General features: G+C 38.8%; 1 protein-coding gene across 4 annotated transcripts in view; it reads right to left on the reverse strand.

Moving 5' to 3' along the window:
- LOC131061516 (uncharacterized) overlaps window positions 1-21164 on the reverse strand; it is a 181183-nt gene that overhangs the window by 77514 nt on the left and 82505 nt on the right. Inside the window, exons 1-7 of one of the 4 annotated variants that reach the window (XM_057995239.2) lie at window positions 3893-4987; window positions 2984-3614; window positions 2656-2888; window positions 2409-2561; window positions 1908-2308; window positions 1348-1753; window positions 607-1224 (exon numbers count right to left, since the gene is read on the reverse strand). In XM_057995239.2, the coding sequence (XP_057851222.1) occupies window positions 719-1224; window positions 1348-1753; window positions 1908-2308; window positions 2409-2561; window positions 2656-2888; window positions 2984-3579 (2295 nt within the window). In that variant the 5' untranslated portion in view covers window positions 3580-3614; window positions 3893-4987 and the 3' untranslated portion in view covers window positions 607-718. Of the gene's footprint in view, window positions 1-606; window positions 1225-1347; window positions 1754-1907; window positions 2309-2408; window positions 2562-2655; window positions 2889-2983; window positions 3615-3892; window positions 4988-5018; window positions 5122-21164 lie in introns of those variants that run through there. The other 3 variants (XM_057995241.2, XM_057995240.2, XM_057995244.2) reach the window with 3 other exon arrangements.

Below are 21164 nucleotides of genomic sequence, written 5' to 3' on the forward strand. Positions count from 1 at the left end.
TATAGCCATTTATAGCAAATGGTTGAACTTTTGCAAGTTGCTTCTTATTTGGGTATATCTCACAATTCAATGAGATATTCTTTGAGTTCATTGTGCCTTAATTTATTTGATCTTTGCTCTTAGATTCTTCCTTGGTCATATGTCTTCTATTTCTTCATTGTCAACATCCGAGTAAAGGATTCTAGCATACCTGACAATGCTTTGTTTAGGAAGCTTCCATGAAACACTGGATGTATTTTTAATTTTGGAATGGCAGTTCCAATTTATGTCACTCCATTGTTTTTTCCTAAAATTATTAAGTGGCCTCAGTATTTAACGGATAATTTAGTCACTTTATTTCCTATCAAAGTTCCCAAGCTCGGACTCGGCTCGGACTCGGCAAGGCCGACTCGACTCGTGACTCGGCTATGACTCGGCAACGACTCGGCAATGACTCGACAAAATAAAAAACCCTTGAAATTTAGAGATTTATAACGATTTAAAACTTGTTTCATGCACCCATTATTGAATAAAGCTTAAAGACACTATAACATCATCAAATAGAAGCTAATTTGATCACATACATAAACATACATCCATCACATGCGTAGAAATGTAAATTGTAGCTGAAGGAAATAGAAAACATAGATATATAGAGTTATAAATGTTGTCAAATGTATATAAAATCCATGACATCAAATGTTCCCAAACATATATATAACTGTAAACAAAAACAAGCCTATGGCTCAGGCTCTAGCTCATCCTCAGCCTCAGAGTAGTCTGTCTGCCTCCTACAAATGCGTCTAAGGTAGGTCTTGGATGACTGAGAAGCCATAGTCTCCGCCTGTGAGGTGCCTGTGCCGGATCGTGCTCTATCCTCCTCCTCTGCCATAGCCATAGCCTCAACCTCTCTGTCTGCCTGGTCAACCCACTCATGGTCCTCCTCAGTGAAGACGGGATCGGTAGACTCAGTGATCCACTCAGACTCTGGATCGATCTCCGCTAAAGTGATCGGAGAGGAGTCAGTGTCCAAAATTTGTCTGGTCCTAAGACGGAGGTTGTAATGAACAAAAACAAGATCATTCAACCTCTCCACAGACAATCTATTACGCCTCTTCGAGTGGATGTGCTCGAACATGGACCAATTGCGCTCACATCCAGAAGCGCTGCATGGCTGACTCAAAATACGGATGGCAATTTTTTGAAGGTTTGGGGTTGAGGGCCCAAACATTTGCCACCATCTATCTGAAATAACGAAAAAGAAAAAAAAATCAAACTCATTTCCAACTTTAAGGCTAGATTATAAAATCAAAAATTAATATGCATAAGCCATAAACTTAAGAATCTTAAGTTTACGTATATTTCTACCTGGCTGCAATTGTGTTCGAGCCTCTATGCACATGCTGCTTGCGAAGATTGCCCCTTCTCGATTATTATATTTATCCAGCTGGACCATTGTACTTGAGGTTGTGCCATCAGTACACAACTTCTGAACCACTGTATACAGGCCACTAAGAACCTCCTCATCCGCCTTGAAGTCATCACGGAATTGAAATGCGGGATTGAGGTAATAGGCTGCTGCATGGATGGGCCTGTGAAGCTGGTTCTGCCATCTCCTATCAATAATCTCCCAAATGGGGCCATACTTATCCTCATCTCCTGCATATATGGACCTAATGGCCTCCTTGGCCCTATCCATACCCTCATATATATAGCCCATAGAGGGCTTCTCCCCATCAACAACTCGTAGGAGAACTACAAGGGGCTCAGTGACCTACACATAATGTTAAACAAAAACAATTAAGTCACAAATTAGATTAAAAAAAAAAGAAAAATTGCAAAGTTAAATTGTTAATAAATTAAAATTAAGTTACTAAATAGTAGATACTAGATAGTAGATACTAAATGTTAAATTGTAATAAATTTACCTGCATGGTTTCTCCACAGGGGGTCCAAAAACCTGGCTCATCAAAAAAGCAATTTACCACATCTATTCCTGTAGTGGTCGTAGCATAGGATGAGGAAGTCCACTCCTCACCAACAAACATACGCCTCAAAGCCGCCTTTGATTTTATCAAGGATTTCAGTGTGAGGAAGTTTGAGGCAAACCTCGTGATACCAGGACGAGCCAACTCCTTTTGCCCCGTGTATTGCCTCATAATGCTAAGGACCAATGCATGATTGTAGATAAACTTGCTGATATTTTTGGCCCTTTCAACTATTGATTTCACCCATTCAAGCTTACCAATATCCTCCAACATGAGGTCAAGGCAATGGGCCGCACAAGGAGACCAAAAACTTTTTGGGTGCCTCTCCATCAAAAGTTTACCTGCAGCAATTTTAAGTTAATTAGAAATTTTGATGTGTTAAGAAAATTTTAAATAATCATAGATCTCTCTCCATCAAGACTTGAAAAGTTCAAAATTTACCTGCAGCAACATAACTTGCTGCATTATCTGTCACCACCTGCACCACATTTTCTTCCCCCACCTCTTGTATGACTTCCTCAATAGCCTCACATGAGTATGTGGCATTTTTCACATGTGAGGAAGCATCAATAGACTTCAAGAACATGGTGGATCCTGAAAATAGAGTTTCAAACTTTCAACAAATCAAAATTTAATTTATTCAATGCATTTAGGGAAGTACAAATTAGAATGAATCATGATCAATCACCTCCGCAGGAAACAAGAAAATTTAGGAGTGTTCTATTCCTCCTATCCGTCCAACCATCTGTCATGATGGTGCAACCCTTTTGGCTCCAAGACTGTCGGTGGTCCTCTAGCTCAACTTTCATATCCTCAACCATTTGTAACAAGAGGGGGCCACTTAACTCAGCATCGGTAGGGGCTTTAAACCCCGCACCACAAATGGTTATGGAATCTACCATGCCTTGCCAATAAGGAGACCTGTCACAAATAGATTATGATTAGACAAAGTAGAGTTCAACTTCAAACTATAAATTTACTTTTAAACTTAAAGCAATCAAATCAAAAAGAATTACCTGGCTGCAATAAATGGAATGTTGCAAAAGTACCAAAACTTGCAAATTTGTTTTTTTGCAGCATCATGAACCTCCTTGTTCCAACCCATGCTCTCAAGCGAGGGTTGTGCCCCAGGAGTACTACGTGGCACAAAATAACTATCCAACCTGGATTTCCGAACTCTAGGGCCAAAGGTAATAGTGCCACTAGGAGGAGTAGAAGTAGAAGCACTAGCACTAGCAGAAGCACTAGGGCGAAAGGGAGGCATGGAAGAACCCTCTCCAACACAGCCTACGGATGTGGATGCGGATGCGGATGCAGATGCAGATGCGGATGTGGGTGCATGGGAGCCAATAGCACTTAACTCAACCAATTGCCTCTTCTTAGTTAACTTTTCTTGTTCATGTGTTTCTAATTGGACATAACAGAAACGTTTTGCCTCAAGAGTTTGTAATTTGCATACCTCAATATCATGGCCAGGTATGCCGGCAATATGGTATTTAAATCTATTGATGCCACCAAAATTAATTTCTTTACAAAAAAAACATTTTGTTTGATTTTTTTGTCTGCCAATAAAGTCTTCAGTATATTTCCAAGCCTCATCCTTTTTAGGCATTGTGAAAAATGAATGTTTTTTAAACGTGAAGGGTGCTGCAATAAGAAAATTTAATAAAGTTATAAACTAATAGAAAAAATCAGCAAACCCTACTTTTTAAAAAAATAAAATTGTAAATACATGTTTACAATTTTTTTCTAAAAAAATGTAGGGTTTGCACTTTGCTATTACTCTACTTCTCTCATTGAAATTAAGCTAAAAAAATAAAAACATTCAAGATTTGGAAAGTTAACTGTTAAACTAAAAAAAAATTAACAAACAAATGAAAAAAATCCATTAACATATCTAAAAAAACCAGCAAAATCTACCTTACCTCATTCAAATGAGTTGAGAAGTCTTGCTTCGGACTCCTTGATGCTCTCAATGCAAGCCTATGGCCTCCCCAATGTGATTTGTGGTCTCCTTGATGCTCTTCTTCCTTGCTGGTTGCAAACCTATGGCCTCTTGTTTTCCTTCCTCTCTCTCACTTTTCCTCTCTTCTTCTCACAACTAACAATTAGAAGACCTTTTAGGGTTATATGAAAGAGAGAGTTAAAAAAAAACAAATGAAAATGCTTTTATTTTTTTTGTTTTTTAAAATCGAAATTGCCCATTCGCGCGGCCGAGTCCGAGCCACGAGTCAACAAAACTCGCCGAGCTTGGCTCGACTCGCCAACTCGGCGAACTCGCATGACTCGCGGCGAGTCTGGGAACTCTGTTTCCTACTGTGAATAATAGTGGTGTCTCATGTTTGTCCTGATAGAGTTTAGGATCACTCCATATTTCATTCACATTACTTTAGTTCCACAATTCTTGTAACATTTGTTGTGAAATCCTAGTTTTTTTTATTTGCAACTGTGTGGTAGTAAAGTGTATGGTGTGTGGGTTTCAAAACTGCACATTACTTTGACGCAGCTCTATCATAAAAAATCACTTTAGAATGGATAGTTTTTTTCCATTGTGTTCTCATTACTTTAACATATTTTCCACAATTTACACTAGCCTTTGAGTTTGTCCATCAAATTGTGGCTGGTTGCAGGTAGTGAAATTTAATTCCTGAATGCTTAAAGATGTCTTTCCATTAATTTTCTTTAAATTGTCTCTATCATATCCTTTTGTGGTTGTATCATCATTTTGTTTAGACTGAACAGGGTCAGTATGCAATAAAATCCAAGGAATCCTTTCCTCCCTCCTTATTTGAAAAAAAAAATCATTTCCAAAATGTATTATCCATTCCCCACTTCAAGTAACTCAGGATCAGCATACAGACCCATTTTATAATAAGGAAACAAATATTACACCATTTCAGTCATTAAGACAAATTTAATTTTCATATCAAAAGTAAAAATAAACATAAATCACTTGAGAATACCGAGAAGAGTCATTTATAAAATGATAATCACATAAGAATGCATAAGACAAAGCTCAACCAAAAAATTTTAATGGATATCATTGTGAACCTCATTGTCATGGCCACGAAATTTTCGGATCACACGTCCAGTTGATACATCCCAAAAGAAAATGTTTCTATCACCTCCACAAGAACATATCTTAGAATTGTCTCTGAAACAAAGATCAAACAATTACTTGTCAATTATCTCAATTTTCCGCACATCTAATCATGAATCAGTGTATCTAGTTTCAAAATGCAAAACATTCTACAAAATAATTTTCTAGACAAATTCAATTAGGTACAAGCATCTCTATAAACGATAAGCATAGACTTATTCTTCCATAACAGTTGAACATATGACCCTCCATAACAAGAAAAAAAATATCATACAAAGGACCTCTTTTAAAATGATTGAGAACAAAAACCAACAATAAATGGCAACCCCTAACACCTTTGTTAATTAAATTTTCCGATGGCCTCTAGGGAAAACCCAAAGGTTGTGTTGAGGATTTTGTAGGAAGGTTAAATCAAAGTTCAAAGTTTGTCTTGAAAGAAAACTACACCACAACCTTATCCTTGAAGGTAACCAAAGAGATATGACCAGCACAGTAAAAGATGGTGATGAGGGAAAAGCCAAATAAAATATTAGATATAAGATTCATTGTGGCATGCTAGCTTACTGGATATTTTAAATCAGGTACATTTAAATATATAAGGAGATTTGCAGAAAGGCATCAATTCCAAGTCTATAGAAATTTATGACAGATTAAAACAATAAAGTGAAATATAGTGAAAATCATGCAGAAGTAAAGAAATTCATACAACCTTTGGAATTCAAAGGGAAAAGTGCCACCTGAGAAACTGATCAAATTATTAGAATGCGATAATTTTATTTGTAACTGTTTTTGAAAATGCTTCTGTTTAGAACTGGATATTTTTGCAATTGAACTTAAACCCTTTTTCAATTAACTTGTTTATTTTTATTTTTCGACACATTTCCTATCCATGCAATAATTGTATCAAAAACAAATTGCATGAGCATACAAATACTTTAGAAACTTAACGAATAAGTGCACTGAACTTAAAATCTTTAATGTAAAATTTGTTACATTTGATGCAAATCTTTGTCATTCAACATTTTGTTATTTTCGATTGAATGGTGAAAAAGGGTTATGCTCAATGTACTTTTCCACCATTCGAATTCATTTTTAGTCATTCTGTGTGCAACTTCTGTAAATTAGATAGAAGTTAGTGGTGATATAATGCTTTGTACTGGGTTCACTACTTAGAATAGTATTTAATCATCACTCTGCTATTTGTTTTTAATTATGGGTAGAAGCAAGTTTTGAAGGGACCTAAAATCCTGAAGCATCCAGTAAAACTTCAGCTAAATAAAGAGAACAGTAGCAAAGCATAAACAGATAAACAAAACATATAACAGAATAGCAGAGCAAAGCTTAAACTTTCATAACAAGTAGGAAATTAAAGTCTTTTTAAAGATACTGGAGCCTCTAGTTCTCCTTTATAGAAGCTCTCATGTAGGTCTCCGAACTCCTGGAACTCCTTTTTCTCCTCTACACGAGCTTTCTTTTTTATGCTTCTTGTTGTAGAGCTTGGACTAGCTGCAATCTCTTTACCATCTACCTAGATTTAAGCAATTCGGATGCCCAAGTTCTCAATCAAATTCTTCAATTTCTCATTGAGGATCTTAAGGCATATAGCAGTGTTTTTTATTGTGCATTTACTGACCTCAATGATCTTAATATTATTTAATAGTTTTTGTCATCTTATAGGGCTGCAATTGTATTGTTGTGATTGTCCTTACCCTACCAAAGCTCATCCTCAAGACATGAAATTTTTTCTGTTCCGACCAATCAGAAATCAGACCATTTACCTCGGGTATTAAATTCCACGTTTGGAAGATTCTTTCATCATCTTCAGAGGGTACCTATGTTTCCCCTTTAGCTTCTTGTCCATAATAGGCAATTTAATATTTAGTCTATTCATCTCAACAAAGAACCATTTAGTAAGGTTATGTTGCACATCAGAAGCTTCGTGAAGAGTTCCCAACTTCTGTGAATTATATTATTAATCACTTCCACCAAATCCTCTAGGGATTCTGGATTGTTAAGGGGTATGGAAGAAAACTGGGGGGGCGAGGGCAGAAGTCTTAAATACCAGGGAAGGTAACACCAACCAAAGGTCCAGGAAAGGCCTTGGCCTTGGCCTTCTCTTTAAATCTTTACAAGGGAGGAGTATTGAGCAAAAAGATGCAAATTTTTGCCCCAAAGCATCTCATAGTTGTATAAGATTAGTTTTAGTTCCTTTGCTTCCAAGATCGAGGCTTCACCAACCACTATGGTGCCGTCCACAAATTGCTCGTGAGAAATGGGATCACTAGTAGAATCAGGTTTGGCACCTCTTAGCTTGCCCTTGAAAACCAGTTAGCGAAGACTTCTTCCCAAGGCTTCCTGTAATGGCCCTACTAGGAGTAAGCTAGTCTGTCATAATCGAACCATGTATCACTACACTTATCATACCTTCAAACAGATTATTAAAACTAGAGAACAATTAAATTACTCATAATACAATAAATAATTATTATTTTTAGGCCCCATCCTTACTTCTTTCCTAACACTAATGGAGGATGGGGATTTACTGTCATAGGGCGCTTGGAAACCAATCTACAAGTAGGCTCCCTCAAGGTTTCAAGACTCTGTCCATACCGCATCTTGGGCTTACCTATCTTGTGAAGATTTACTCTGCCTCTCCCTACACACACCAGCCTATCCTCTCAAAGGCAATAGCGAATGAGTAAAGACTAGACCGTTAATATAATAGTCTTTCATATATTATGAATGCATATAATATACATACATAAAAGAAATTAAGTACAAATCTGATCTCCCTATTATTAACAAATGCAAATCTTATTGACAATACTTCTTTATATGCATTCATAACCAAATAAATATAATAATTTATATTACAGTTATATATATTTGCTCATTATTCCTGATAGAATGCAGACATAACATAACATAAATGTAAACAAGCATATGATCATAAGTAACATACAGCATACCAATCTGCTGTTCTGATAATGATAGTATTTAATTCTGATTTCTTCTTTGATGCAGACTTAACGTCTTTTTCCCTTATCTCCTTTGATGCCATAGACATTTAGTCTTCATAGCAAACTATTGGTACAATGTGTAACGACTGTATATCTTAAGGTCTGATCCCTTATATCAGATTCTGTTCTCTTGGTTGATGATTTTTCCTATATTCCTCCATTTGTAATTTATATATATACTTATCAAAGAATCATACCGTTTCAGCATTGATGAGACGTGTCTTCTCATTGCATCCCTTTTCTTAACTTAAACCACACCTTATAAGAAGCATTGCTAATTATAATTAAATCGCAGCTATTGATAAATACACTAAAATCGCATCATTTGGTGATCGCTCCCAGTAAGATCACACTTCTTCTTAATAGTCCAACACTATATTATATCCGCTGCTTAGCACTCATTCTAATGAAGTCAAATGATGTATTGCAGTCACTGCCTTATAATGATCTCTACCACTGTCTCTTTTAAATGTGTTTGCTGCCTTCATCAATCATCATAATTAATGTGTATTCGTTGGACTTGCACACCATTATCATCGTCAATTAACATGTACTTGTATCAACATTAATAGATTCATTAGTTATCTTGCAAAGGGGGTCGAGTTCGGTTTCAGAAGATTGTGAAGTCTTGTTCCAAGACAATCTTCTCTTATTAACTATGGCACAGGTATAGGTGTCATGGCGAGGATATGACAGTCCACCCTTCCCAAAATTGCTTGTCCGCAAGCAATTATCTCAATGCGAAGATTTCTACTAACCCTTGAAGGTTTCTAATCTGAAAACAAGGTTTTCTATCATCAATTGTAATTGTAAGAACTGTGTTTGGTTGTTTCTACAGACATCTCTTTGAGACAAAAACCAAGGCGAACTTTCCGTATATTGAGGAAAGGATTAAAAGCATGACACATATCTTATGGACTTAAGTGCACTGCTTTTTTTTCAAGAAATGAATTTAAATCTTTGGTCTACTTTCGTTATTTCATCAAAGTTTCTCTTTATCATTCATAAAATTGCTATGATGGTACGAGTAGAGATCTAAAGATATGTAAATGTTTGTGGGATAATTATGTTTGAGTCAATAGTTAAGAGATCTTATGGCAATAGGTGAGATGTATTTCTCAAAAATGCATAGAGGCTGAATCATTTACAGAACATAAAAGATGTTGGGTCTAATTTCATTATCATCTAACTCAGAGACTGAGATGTCAAGCTATGAAAAAGAGATCCAAATTGCATTAGGAACCTCATGCCACAAGGGTTTGGAAATACCCAGTAAACTTCTTTGTATGCATGATGACAACAAGTTTTATAAGTTTACCAAGCTATGTACTTGAACTTTGGCCAATAAGGATTCAATCAGGTGATTTCAAAAAGAGGACTATTGATGCTTATAATAGCATTTGTATTCTCACACATTCTTCCTTCCTATTTTTAGGCATACACCCTGTTGTTATGTTCAACAGTCCCTATGTTATTTAGTATCTTACCCATGTTATTTGTGAGACTCACATTCACAGCGAGAAGGGTCTTGTTAATTAAAAGATGCTCTCTATTTTAATATGAATGTAAGAATATGACTCTTGAAACCTTCATAAGTACTCATGGAATACTCTTGTTCAAACACGTCAAACGTGATGTGAAGCATAAGACATGCATTAGGTAGGTATACACGCATGAAGTAATTATGCTGAAAACAAGATAGACATGGAAGCATGCATACAAGACACAGAATATGTGGAGTATACATGCTGGAAACACATCAGACATATAAATATGCATAAGATACGAAGCGCACACCTAAATACTCATAAGGCATGAACCATATAAAGCATACACGCCATACACCTAAATACTCATGAGGTATCAAACCATGTAAATACATGCAAGACATAAAGTATACATGAATGTAGTCGGCATAAAATGCCTATGGTTATATTTGATAATATTTAATCTGCCAATGTATTAATTGTTTGTATTAAGTGGGTTGTCACTCTCGGGTAGTTAATGTGTCGGTTGGTTGACGGTTGTGTTCCTCTCGGCAACTATCGGGTCCTTTAAATATGTTGTGTACTGCCAAGGAAGGTAGTACGGTATAGTCGAGTGAATTGTGATTCTTGGCCAACCATCTCTAGTTTTCTTCTCTATAATAATTGCATGTGTGAATAAAGATATAGTTTACTGCCGTGTCTGGTATGCATTATCATTTGTATTATTATTTCATGTACTTGTTAATTTTTGTTTACTCCTAGTAGTCTGAGAAACCACACCGTAGGAAGTAAACATTTTGGCATCATTGCCTTAAAAGAAATCGGGTCAGCCTTGAGTGATTCATGTCCATAGAACCCAGTAATGGTGAGAACAGGCCACAAGGTGGTCAAGACCAAGCTATTAGGTGATTCCCCGACCCTCAGCCAGACGGCACACAAGGACGAGTCAAAGCCTGGAAGTACCCAGAGTGTTGGGACGCTAGAGGTGGACGTGTACAAGACATGCGTGTGGCCAAGAGTCCAAGGAAAGCACTGGAACGTGGTGGTCAGAACAGTCCACCCAAGTCCGGCACACCTGGAAGTACCCGAAGAATTGGGAACGTTGGAGGTGGGCGTGTAGAGGATGCGTGCATGGCCGAGAGTGCAAAGAAAACACCGAAACGTAGCGATCGAAACAGTCCCCCAGGTTCGGCACACAAGGGGGTAAGCAAGCGAGAAACCAGTTTGCGGGAACTTGTCCCTTGCCGAGGAACAGAGAATAAGGGGACCTGAGCCGAAGACTCTTTCGGTACCTTTCAAGTGAAAACAATGATGAACACCCAAGAGAAACAAAAACTCCCTAAATTTATAGGGGATGGACGAAAGGATCCCATACGGCATTGTAAGACATGTATAACGATATGGGAGGCGAGTGCCAAGATGAGCACAATTATTGGCTGAAGGCATTTCCCGCCACCCTTCGGGGAATTGCTATTGACTGGTACACAGACCTAGATGCTAAGGACAAGGCCGAGTGGAGTGAACTGAAGAAGGCATTCGAAGAGGAGTTCAAACTCCTGAGGGATGACAACGAGATCGTGGCCGATATCTATAATACCAAGCAAGGGAAAAATGAGAGTGTACGTGCTTACAACCGTAGGCTCAAAGAACTATTGAACAAGGTGGAGAACCAACCAGCCGACGGGTTGAAGAAGAGGTGGTTCACTGAGGGATTGATACCCTGTAATGTCCCCACTTGGGATTTCCCTTAATTTAAACTTGAGACATCCATTCTAACCTCAAATTAGAATAGTAATATATTAATAAATACAATTTTATCAGAATTAGATATAATTTACTATAAAATTCTGAGATTAATTTGAATAATGGAACTTATCTTGATCAGCTTTCCGGATTTTGACAATTGAGGATATGTTATGACTAATAGAGTTAATGATACCAGCAGTTCTGAAGGTGTCATTCATTGATATGAGTATGCAATTTGTGTCTATGACTGATTTTGTAATGGCAATTGTACTGTCGTGGTTTGTGTTGTAGTTCTTTGTCACTATGTTGTGTATATACTGTCATCCCTGACACCAGTCCATGTATTCATGCGATCTGGTTTACTGACTATGTGCATATAGAACCACCCAATTGGGCAATGATGGTGGTGTTCTTCCGGCTTTCTATCCATAACTATATATAACCACTTTATGCCAAAATGTGAATGAACAACTCAGCTCATCCCCATGCATACCACTAAGAACAAAGATGTTACTGCATGTAACATAATAACAGTTCTGATCTTACAAATCCATGGTGATGTTATTGGATGCTTTGATTCCTTTCCTTTATATCTCTCAATGTGAGGGAGAGGTCACACCACTTCATCATGTATACCCTTTGGCAAGAGACACGCCCTTTCACCATTAGCACCCTTTGAAAGAGTGCAGCTCTTCATTATTTCTGCCCTTTGAAAGGAACACAACCTCTCATAATCCAATCTGCACTTATTATTAAATCAGATCTGCACTTCTCATTTTCAAATTATTCCCCCTCTCAAATGAGGTTCTCTTCTCCCTTTTATATCTCATTGTTGAGGGAGTCACAACTTTTCCTTTCATGTCTTTTGACTTTTCATTAACTTAATTAATTTTTAATTAATCATATTTAATTATATTATTTTATATTTTAAATTAATTTTATTATTATCATTTATTATTAAATTTTATTTCAAAGTGGGGATATTACATACCCTCGCTACGTAAGAAGATGAAAGTAGTGCCTCCGTCCTCGTACACTGATGCTTACAATTGGGTGATGGACATCAAGAGTGAAAACAAAACCTCATTCCGAGGGAAGAGGAAGATCGATGATGATGAGAGCACCGAAGGTAGCAGTGATGAAGAATCCAAAACCATATAGGCCCTTCAATGAGATATGTTAAGAATGATGAAATAATTGAAGGCCAAGAAAGGAACCAATAAAGAATATAATGAACTATGGTGTACTGAGTGCAAAATTGAGGGGCACACAAAAAGTAATTGTCCTAAAAAGATGTTTTGTGAGATTTGCTAAGTGATGGGTCATTCAATAAAGGAGTGTCCATATAATTTGAAGACTACAAGATGCAAGTACTCTTCACACAGGGATAGTCTAGCCCATCGAAACCACAAAATGTATCGCCTGGCAACAATGGACATCAACGAGGGCGAAACAAAATACAATACGACTCTAGGGGACGTCCTATCATATAGTGTTGACAATGTAGTGAATGGGGACACTTTGCGAGAGACTGCCAAAATAAGAAAGACAACATACAACTATTGTGCAAATGGTGTGGACCCGAGAATCATGAAGACACCGACTGCCCGAAGCGAAAGGGTATTAATATGTTGGATGTAGAGGAACAAGACGAGACAGTTTTGGCAATCGTGAGAGCACAAATGAAGAAGGCGATGTACCCGGATACATATATGGAGAAGGAACGGCTCCGACAAACTAGAGCCGAAGTAGAACAAGTGCTGGTGAAGGAACAAGTAACCTCGAATGGAACTGCAAGTACGTCATTGCGGGAGTCAAAGAAGAACATTGTCCGACGGGTGCTCCAGACAACCATACCCATCAAGGTGGGAGACCCTCTTCAAACTATACCACAATTGAGAATGGCAATTGCCAACACAGTCAATTACGACACATTCATCTAGAAACAATCTAAGCCACAAGAGGAGGAACTGACAGGAAAACCACCACCCAAAGGGAATGAGGCTAGTGATCCAATGTTGTTGACGAGCATCGGGAGGAAGCCAATGGTTGTCGAGATGGAAATAATGGGGAAGAAGTTGACAAACACAATTGTCGATGGAGGCTACGGAGTAAATGTATAGCCAAAAGACACCTAGAAATGTCTAGGGAAGCCGACGCTCTGGCCGCCAACCTTCCACTTGGTAGGTGCCGACCAACGTGACATCCAGCCGTTGGGAACATTGATGGCACAAAAAGTAATGATTGGGACACAACAATTTTTTTGGACTTTGTAGTCATCCCGTTACAAAAGAAGGCGTACAATGCACTCCTTAGGAAGGGATGGTTGATTACTACCAAGGCAAATCATAATTGAAAGCAGAACACACTCTCGATCGAGAGTGATGGGAGGAAGCATGTCATTGACTTGAGGAACTAGGTGGTGAGTGAAGAATTAACATCCTCTAACTCAAAGTGCAAGGGTGGGGATTTTGGGATGGAGGGAGGACGAGAAACGATGAAACCTAATGACGAAGGGGTGCTCAAACTGGAAGATTGCTTTGAGGATGAGACGAGTTCTCTGAACAGATTATTTCACTGACAGATGGAGGATTAAGAAGTCTTCCACCCTGACTGTAACATGCTACAAATCGGCAAAATTGAGGAAGTGCAAAGTCCGTACACAGGCCAAGTCCGACCATTACGTACAGGAATAGGCTCAAGGATATTGTATGGGCTTAGGCCGTATGAGAAGGAGAAGAGAAGTTAGAGGAAGTTGTACGAGAGTGGAGGTGAGTTGTACGGACGAGGGAAGGCAAGACCGTACATAAGCAACATCAAAATATCGTATAAAGGGGAACCCTATGAGTTGAAGTTGTATCCCATAGATGTTCGTAGGGAAACTTGCAGTTTGTACAAGGAATGGTCGTACGAGATGGGTAAGAAATCATCAAGACCATATGGAGAAAAGGTGTCAAGACCGTACAAGAACATTACACTGTATGAGGAGCAGATTGGAAGGTCGTATGACAAGAAGAAAATGAAACTGTACAAGGAAAGAAGGAAGTTGTATGGACGAGGATGAGTTGAGATCAGACCATACGCTGAAGGGATCGAGCAACTTGCCAAACCTACCAACCTGTACAAAGGGATACAAAAGTTTGAATCGACAGAAGTGTCAAACACTCTGTATGTAAGGAAGTCATATGAGAGAAGGGTATTCTACGGAGGGGTGACATCGTATGTAAGGAAAATATTTCAGCCGAATAGCGAGAACACCATGTTGTATGAACAGAAATATACCCAAGCCATACGTGGAACCAAATATGTTGTGCCTACATCCTACCAAACCATACAAAAGACAACCGTACGAAAGACAGGAGGGTGGGAGAACCCGTACAAGATGAGGAGTGGATGGTTGTACTTGAGCACCATCAACCCGTACATGAACATAGCCATACGGACATGGGCACAGGTGGAAGGTGGTCCTTATGTCAAGGGGATCAAGCCATACAGAACCGTACGTGAGCAGCATCAAACCCTGTGAAGAGTGCATCCAGATTTGGTCGTACGTAAGCACAAGCCTAGGTCGTACGGGTCAGCCATTGAACCATACAGGCACCTAGGTGTGCAGGCCATACATGGCAAAGAGCAGACCGTACGTGTTTAGTTTCAGACCGTACATAATTTGTATTAGACCGTATGTGATGAATATGAAGTCGTATTTGACATGCAGGAAGTCGTACGTGGTCAAAAGCTGCCCCGGGACCTGTTGTGACATTTTCACACATCACCCCATTGCAAATGGGGACCCCCTTCTTTTTAGGCCCTCCCGGTCTTTTGGCTTGCGTTTTTGTGGTCTTTTTGTAGCAGTTTCGTCAATCTCTCTACTTTGCAAGTGTTTGGGGGTCATATTGATTAAATTTGCTTTTTGTTTGAGCGAATTCGGTTAAGTCTAGGACTCCTTTTGTGAATTTTAGGGTTTTTGCCTTCTGTCCTAGATTTTGGGGGTTTCTGTTAGGGTTTTGGAAAAACTGAACATACAACTGGAATCAGGACCCTTCAAGGAACCTCCCAGTAAAATTTGAGCCAAAACGGAGCAACTTTCTATTTTTAGAAAGTCCCTATTTTTTAGGGATTTTTCCAAGTCCCAGAATGTCACCATTTTGCCAAAAATCAAACTTACTATTTTTAGTAAGTTCTATTTTTAGTAAGTGCTTTTCTGACCTATTTTGCCCAAACCTTGACATTTTGAAACACTTACTATTTCGAAAAATCTATTTTTGGCAAGATCTTCACAGGAAAACACTGGAAGCTGAATATCTCCGAAGACACTAAATTATGAACGTTCCTGAAGACCATTTCTAAATCCGGAAAAGTCAGAAGGCAGACAAGTTGGATCAAAATGGTTAAGTTTGGAACTCCTATTCCAGAAGAGGAAAGCATGCAAAATCATCCAAGTCCAGAAATTCACATCAATCCACCAATGTCATCCTGATCCGAAAATGGCCTGAAATTTGACTAAGTCTGGAAATTTGGAAGATCTTCCAAAATCCAGAATTTGCATTATGATTCCTATGGACCTGAAACCACTCTCAAACATCCTGACAATATATATGAAATATAACTTAAAGAATAAGTGGTATACTTAAATGTTATATTTCATATCTATATCCTGACGAAGAGCCTGGAACTTGTGAAAAAATTCCACCTCTCCATGGACACCTCCAAAATGCGCCCAGGTCAGCGCTAGGGCGCTGAATTGAGAAATGCATTCACAAGTGGAAAATTCCACCTCTCCATGGACACCTCCAAAATGCGCCCAAGTCAGGGCTGGGGCGCTGAATTGAGAAATGCATTCACAAGTGGAAAATTCCACCTCTCCATGGACATCTCTAAAATGCGCCCAGGTCTGGGCTGGGGCACCAAAACCAGAAATGCATTCACAAGTGGAAAATTCCACCTCTCCATGGACATGTTGAAAATGCGCCCAGGTCTGGGTTGGGGCACTGAATTGAGAAAGCCATTCACAAAGGGAAAATTTCATGAATCCTTGGCATGGTAAAAAATTTCACTCAAGCAAAAAATTTGAAATTTTGCCTAAGGCACGAAATCCAAGGAGTCAGGGAAAAAAAAAATTCCCCTCGACAAATTTTTGAATTTGCTATTTTTAGACACCGAATCTCAACAGAGTGTGGAAAATTTTATAGATTCGGAATCGTGGCAAAATTCTCCATCCAATGAACTGACTCCTAAATTTTAGGAGGATCCCTAAAAAATAGGGATGTTGAAAAGGAGACATGGACAATTCACAAAGTAATGGAAATTCCTTCCTTCAGGACATAATTCCAGGAAAGGTGAAAAATTGACTAAGTGTTGGAAATTCCTTCCTTCATGACAGAGTTCCTGAAAAAGGTGAAAATTTGGCTAAGTGTTGGAAATTCCTTCCTTCAGGACAGAATTCCAGGAAAGATGAAAATTTGGCAAAGTAATGGAAATTCCTTCCTTCAGAACAGAATTCCAGGAAAGATGAAAATTTGGCTAAGTATTGGAAATTCCTTCCTTCGGGACATAATTCCAGGAAAGGTGAAAAATTGAATAAGTGTTGGAAATTCCTTCCTTCATGACAGAGTTCCTGAAAAAGGTGAAAATTTGGCTAAGTGTTGGAAATTCCTTCCTTCAGGACAGAATTCCAGGAAAGATGAAAATTTGGCTAAGTATTGGAAATTCCTTCCTTCGGGACAAAATTCCAAGCAAGGAAGAAATACACCCAAGGATGAATTGAACATAAAATTTCTAAGGCAAGGAAGGAATCAGGGATGAACTGAACAAGAAATTTCCCCCCAGGGAAAAATTTGAAAAATCCATTCTTGGGCATCAAATCACATCCAAATTTCAAAAGTTTTATAGATTTGGATTCATAGGAGAATTTTCTCTCTCCTGGACCGCAGAACCCTAATATGAAAATTTTCCTAAAAAATAGGAAATGTGCAGAATTGATGAAAAAACCTTCTCTGAGCAAGGAAAGTTGAAGAGACTTCAGGGAAACTCTTCCTGAATCGAATTTTCCCTCTCCAACAATTCCAGATGTGCAGGAGCGGATATACGACGGCGGGGTCCACTTGCATGGCGAGGATCTATTGAACATGTGGCAGTAGAGTGGCGCATTCATTACCGGAATATTTGACCAAATGGCGACCTGGTCATTGCATGTTGAATTTATGGCAGATTCCTCTTGCATGCAGCCGCCGCATGTGGAAATGATGGATCATTTATGACATAATGGGGTGATTTTTGCATGGATGAATATTCAACGCATGTTGGGCGAATTTGAAGGAGGTGGTGCATTTAATGCGCAATGGATGCTATTTTGGGTACTTTTGAATTAATTGTATATGGGCATGATGGGTTATTAATTGGAGATTCCCACCTTGTTGCATCTTGAGTGGAGAATCTTTTAGGGAAAACCCTAATTAGGGTTTTGCATGTAGCCAGGGCTTGAAGCCTATATAAGGGATGACCCCCCTCATTTGTAAAGGAGGGAGCTTTGTATGAAATTGTTGCGATAAGTTTTTGAGAAAATAATAGTGAAACATTGTTCTCTGATGGTGTCCACTTGAGTTATTTTTTCAAAACTTGCATGGTTTCACCTTCCTCACTTAGATTAGAAGTAGTAAAGTGCTTTGATTTCAATGGAGAATGTAATGGTGTCTGATGAATTTCCATGGTTCATACTTTTTGTATCTTGCTGATTGTAAGTTGCAGTGTAAAGTTAGCCTGAGCCACTAAACTTGTGCTAAGTTCAGTTGTGGACAGTCGTTTGGATGGCGCCGTTTTGGGTATTCAAATGCACTTTCTCAATTTGAAAATCCTTCAATATCCTCAGAAGATTGCACCGATTCTTGCGGAGTTGTAGTTGAACTTGGCGAAGCAGAGCTTGGTTTATTTGAAATTTGTCCACCAGAGCACTATTCGTTGTTATCACTGCCCTTAGGAGTAGATTTAGATCCTTCTGAACCCTTTCCCTTTTCTTTCAGTTCATTTTAGTCCGTTCGAAGTAGCAGCATCGCAAAATTGTCATATCTGATGATGTAGTTCCAGCCACAACAAAGAAGTGAAAGAATGATGCAAACGTAAGGCCCCTTGGATTACAAGCAAACACATCAGCCAACTGAGTCACGTCCACGCATTGAAGGAACCTTGGAGTCGATTGTTTGAACTTCTTGCAATCTTAGCATACAATCGTACCTTGATCAAGAGAGAGTGAAGTGACCGTTAGGCAACTTTATTCTGTGTTCGACGCGGTCATAAAAAACACGTCAACAGGACCCCACGAGGAGCACTACCCCTTGACCTTGCTGCGGGCGCTGCCCCTTAACCTCAGTGGGGGCATTGCCCCCAAACCCCCATTTGATTTGGTAGGTACACTACAAGTTGGGGTTGTCCAATACAAGTCATTGCCTACACTCTTGTCACTAGTCTTTCCAGATATTACTTGATGTTTCCTTGTCATCTGGAAGATGACTTTTTCTTTTGGGGGGGATGATGTAGTTGACATAAAATGCTTATGGTTATATTTGATAATATTTGTTATCTGCCAATATATTAATTGTTTGTATTAAGTGGGTTGTGTTGTGACATTTTCACACATCGTCCGATTGCAAATGGGGACCCCCACTCTTTTTTGCTTTCTAAGTTAGTTGTCTTAGCTTGGCCGTCGGTAGTTGTCGTGTCTTTGCTATTAGCCTCTCGCATGTAGTTGCTCAGGGCATGATCAAGTCTCTCTCTAGGATGAAATGAGGTTCAACGCTACTTTGCCCTCTATAGCTTCCCTAGGATTAGACTCCAAATGAGGAATGTTGTAAATCTTAGTAGCTAATTCATGAGTTAAAAGGTGTGTGGAAGGATTGAGACCATTGAGGTCGTCTAGGTCAGTTGGGGTTTGAATGAAGATTTGTCTCAATTGTGTTAAAGCATCAAGACCTAGTGCAAAGGAGCCTTGCATAGCCCAAGGATGAAATATTGAATCAAGATTTGAAAATTTGCCAAACAGTCTCAAAATCATGATGAAACTTTGGATGCAAATCAATTGGAAAAGTCACTTGATTGGTTGACTAATGAAGTGAATTACAAACCTAACACAAGATGGTTGATCAATGTATCAAGTTGTGAAGGTGGATGAGAAATTTGATCAAGCAATGACACGGAAAAGACCCCCAAAATCCGCAATAAGGTCATTGTGGCAATACTACCTCAAAATTCCGACTTGATGCTCGACTGGCAAAGCTACCTCAATTTACCGCCTAAGTGTTTGAAGGGTAAAGGTCTCTCAAAATTCCAACCTTGAGTCTTGATGGCAAAGATCATTACAAATTCCGCCTCTTAGCAATAGTGGCAGAGGTACTTCAAAATGCTGCCAAGGTAATGACTGGCAAAGGTCATAGGAAAATTCCGACTTGGTGCTTGAGTGGCAATGCCAACTCAAAATTTTGCCTTGATTCATAGTGACAAAGGCCATGAGAAATTCCGCCTTTAGCAATGGTGGCAATGCTACCTCAGAAATCCAACTCAGTTCTTTGATGGCAAAGGTCATAGGAAAATCCGATTGAGTCTTTGAATGGCAAAGCCTCCTTAATCAGCCGATCTAATGTTTGAAGGGCAAAGCCTCCTCAAAATTCTGCCTTGATCTTGACATGGCAAAGATCATTGCAAAATCCACCATAGTGTCAAGAGGCAAAGATATTGTTAAAAAACCGATCATACCAAATGAGGGCAATGGTCTTTAAAACCCCAACTTGATCTTGACATAGCAAAGCTCCCTTGAAAATCCGATGTAGTAATGAATGGCAAAGGTCATCAAAATTTCTGCCACCAAGCAATGATGGCGAAGCTATTCTCAAATACAACCTAAGGTCTTGATGACAAAGCCACCCCAAAATTCCGATCATGTTAAGTGTGCAAAGGGGTCTCCAATATCCACCTAAGTGCTAACTTGCATTCAAGTGGCAAAGCTACTCTAAAATCCTGCCAATACGTTAACTTGGCAAAGGCTTTCCAAATTGCCGCCCAAGCTTTGATGGCAAAGCTATCTCCAAATGCCGCCATGATCAAAGAGTGGCAAAGGTCCTTCTAAAAGCCGCCCATGATGCTGACCTGCAAAGCTACTCAAAATCACCGATTTATGATGAAAAATGGTAACTCTTACACATTCAATACGTATATGAAGGAGGTTATCTCAACATCATTCGATATATGATTTTGATCAGATCTAAATCAGTCTTTAATCTGAGATAAGATATCATTTGATTAGATGAATCAAAGCACATAAGAGATGAAAGACAGGTAAAATTAAGTATGAGTTATATATATTTTGATGCCTTTTTGTTTGTTTTGCAGGTGGTCAAGTAAAGAATCAAGATCAAGCTCAAGTCATGCAAAGCAGGGATCACAATCAAGGTCCTGAAGCATAGAGGAGACCACTTATTTGACGAAGAAATGTTGAATTCTTTTCGAGAATCCAAGAATCAAAGTCAGGACATTAAGGAGTTAACCCCAACCAATTGCACCATTCATCAACTGTGTCATGAACAAGGGAGGATCAATCTACATCGAACATGATCAAAGAAACAGATTGTTTCGGAAGAGTTAATCAACACAATGGTTCTCATCATCATCACATTGAGCAAACTAGATAACGTTGAGTATCAAGAGACATTGCTCAATATTCCTTCATGGTGATGAATCAAGTCTACAAGTAGATTGAGGTGGCATCCTAGTCATCATCTCACCAATCGGAGGAGTTCCACCTCAGCATGTCCAAATGCAATGCACCAAGCTCATCCATGAGGGCACAAATTTTAAGATA

The sequence above is a fragment of the Cryptomeria japonica genome, chromosome 8, assembly GCF_030272615.1.
Source record: "Cryptomeria japonica chromosome 8, Sugi_1.0, whole genome shotgun sequence".
Lineage (NCBI taxonomy): Eukaryota > Viridiplantae > Streptophyta > Pinopsida > Cupressales > Cupressaceae > Cryptomeria > Cryptomeria japonica.